Source organism: Mandrillus leucophaeus, unplaced genomic scaffold (genome assembly GCF_000951045.1).
Source record: "Mandrillus leucophaeus isolate KB7577 unplaced genomic scaffold, Mleu.le_1.0 Scaffold867, whole genome shotgun sequence".
In the NCBI taxonomy this organism is placed as follows: domain Eukaryota; kingdom Metazoa; phylum Chordata; class Mammalia; order Primates; family Cercopithecidae; genus Mandrillus; species Mandrillus leucophaeus.
In genome coordinates this window covers 288,131-289,283 of record NW_012109441.1, presented here as the reverse complement: position 1 = coordinate 289,283, position 1,153 = coordinate 288,131, and the positions used below count along the sequence as shown (strand labels likewise).

Here is a 1,153-nt window from a genome sequence, read left to right as displayed (position 1 = left end):
AGTCCCGGCAGGGCCAAGCCCAGTGCCGCAGCTAATGGCTCCAAAGCAGCCAGCCAGCCCTGGGCACCTGCGTTTTCGCTCTTGGAGCCAACTGTTGCCCTGAGGACCCCGCAGGCCCCCAGCCAGAGCACGGCCCAGCGGCTCAGGCCCACCGCCCAGACCTGGAGCAGCGGCAGCGCGGTGGGCACCAGCAGAGAGAATATGCGGGGTAGCGCGGTCCGGAGCAGCACCCAGTCGGTGAGAAGTAGCAGTACTGTCCCCAGCCATGCGAGAGAAGCTCCAGGAAGGCAGCGGCACCCGCGGGGAGCGGGGCACCTAGAGCTAGCCATTGGCACCCCGACGCCGTTCAGGTCCCGGCCGGCCCTGGGACTCTCCGTGCTCCGGCGGGGCCTGAGGCTCTGGGTACCGCGGAGTCCGCCCCTACTGGCGGCTGGGGGAGGGAGAAAGGGCGGAGCTCTCGGAAAGTCCCAGGAACAGTCTGATCCTGCGCTGGCGAGAAGCGCAGCCATTTAGGGGAAAGCGAAATCGAAAGCGGCCGCCTGCTCACTAGATACGCCTACTTCCAAAAGTGGCCTGCCCAGACTATTTTGGGAGCAAGCGTGGAAATCAGATCTGAGAATCTTGGGAGCAGCCCTGGTGCCCAATTTTCTCCGTCACGCACACCCTTCCCGCCTCTCCCTGCCTCCTGCCTTCCCACTAGCACCAGTTTTCCCACCCCAGCCTCAGGGCGGGGCTGTTTCGTCACTTGTCTCCGGGCAGATCTGCCCTATACAGGTTAGCGCCGCGCGCAAAGCCGCCGCGCAGCGCGCAAAGGCGCACAGCAGCACCCGGGCGCCTCCTGGCGGCGCCGCGAAGGGGCGGGGCTGTTGGCTGCGCGCTGCGCGCTGTCCCAGGTCCGAAACCAGTGCCCCAGGCGGCGAGGAGAGCGGCGCCTGGCAGGGATGCTGCGGGCAGGAGCACCAACCGGGGACTTACCCCGGGCAGGAGAAGTCCACACCGGGGTAATGGGTCTGGGCTTGAGGGTTGGCACAGGGGTGGAGGAGGTGTACCGGCCAGGGGACCCTGGAAGCGCGGAGAAGTGAATGCAGAGACCGACGGGAACGTAGGGAGGTAGCCTCTAGCAGCCAGCGCTTGCAACCCGCAGTCAGCATAG

The 1,153-nt window shown here is 66.6% G+C and overlaps 2 protein-coding genes across 2 annotated transcripts in view; one reads left to right on the top strand and one right to left on the bottom strand.

The window, feature by feature from the left end:
• TAP1 (transporter 1, ATP-binding cassette, sub-family B (MDR/TAP)) overlaps positions 1-1,040 on the bottom strand; it is a 14,303-nt gene extending 13,263 nt beyond the window's left edge. The window contains 1 exon segment of the mRNA XM_011968949.1: positions 1-1,040. Coding sequence (XP_011824339.1) covers positions 1-509 — 509 coding nt within the window. The 5' untranslated portion in view covers positions 510-1,040.
• PSMB9 (proteasome (prosome, macropain) subunit, beta type, 9) overlaps positions 1-1,153 on the top strand; it is a 25,709-nt gene that overhangs the window by 14,354 nt on the left and 10,202 nt on the right. The gene's annotated exons all lie outside the window — the stretch shown is intronic.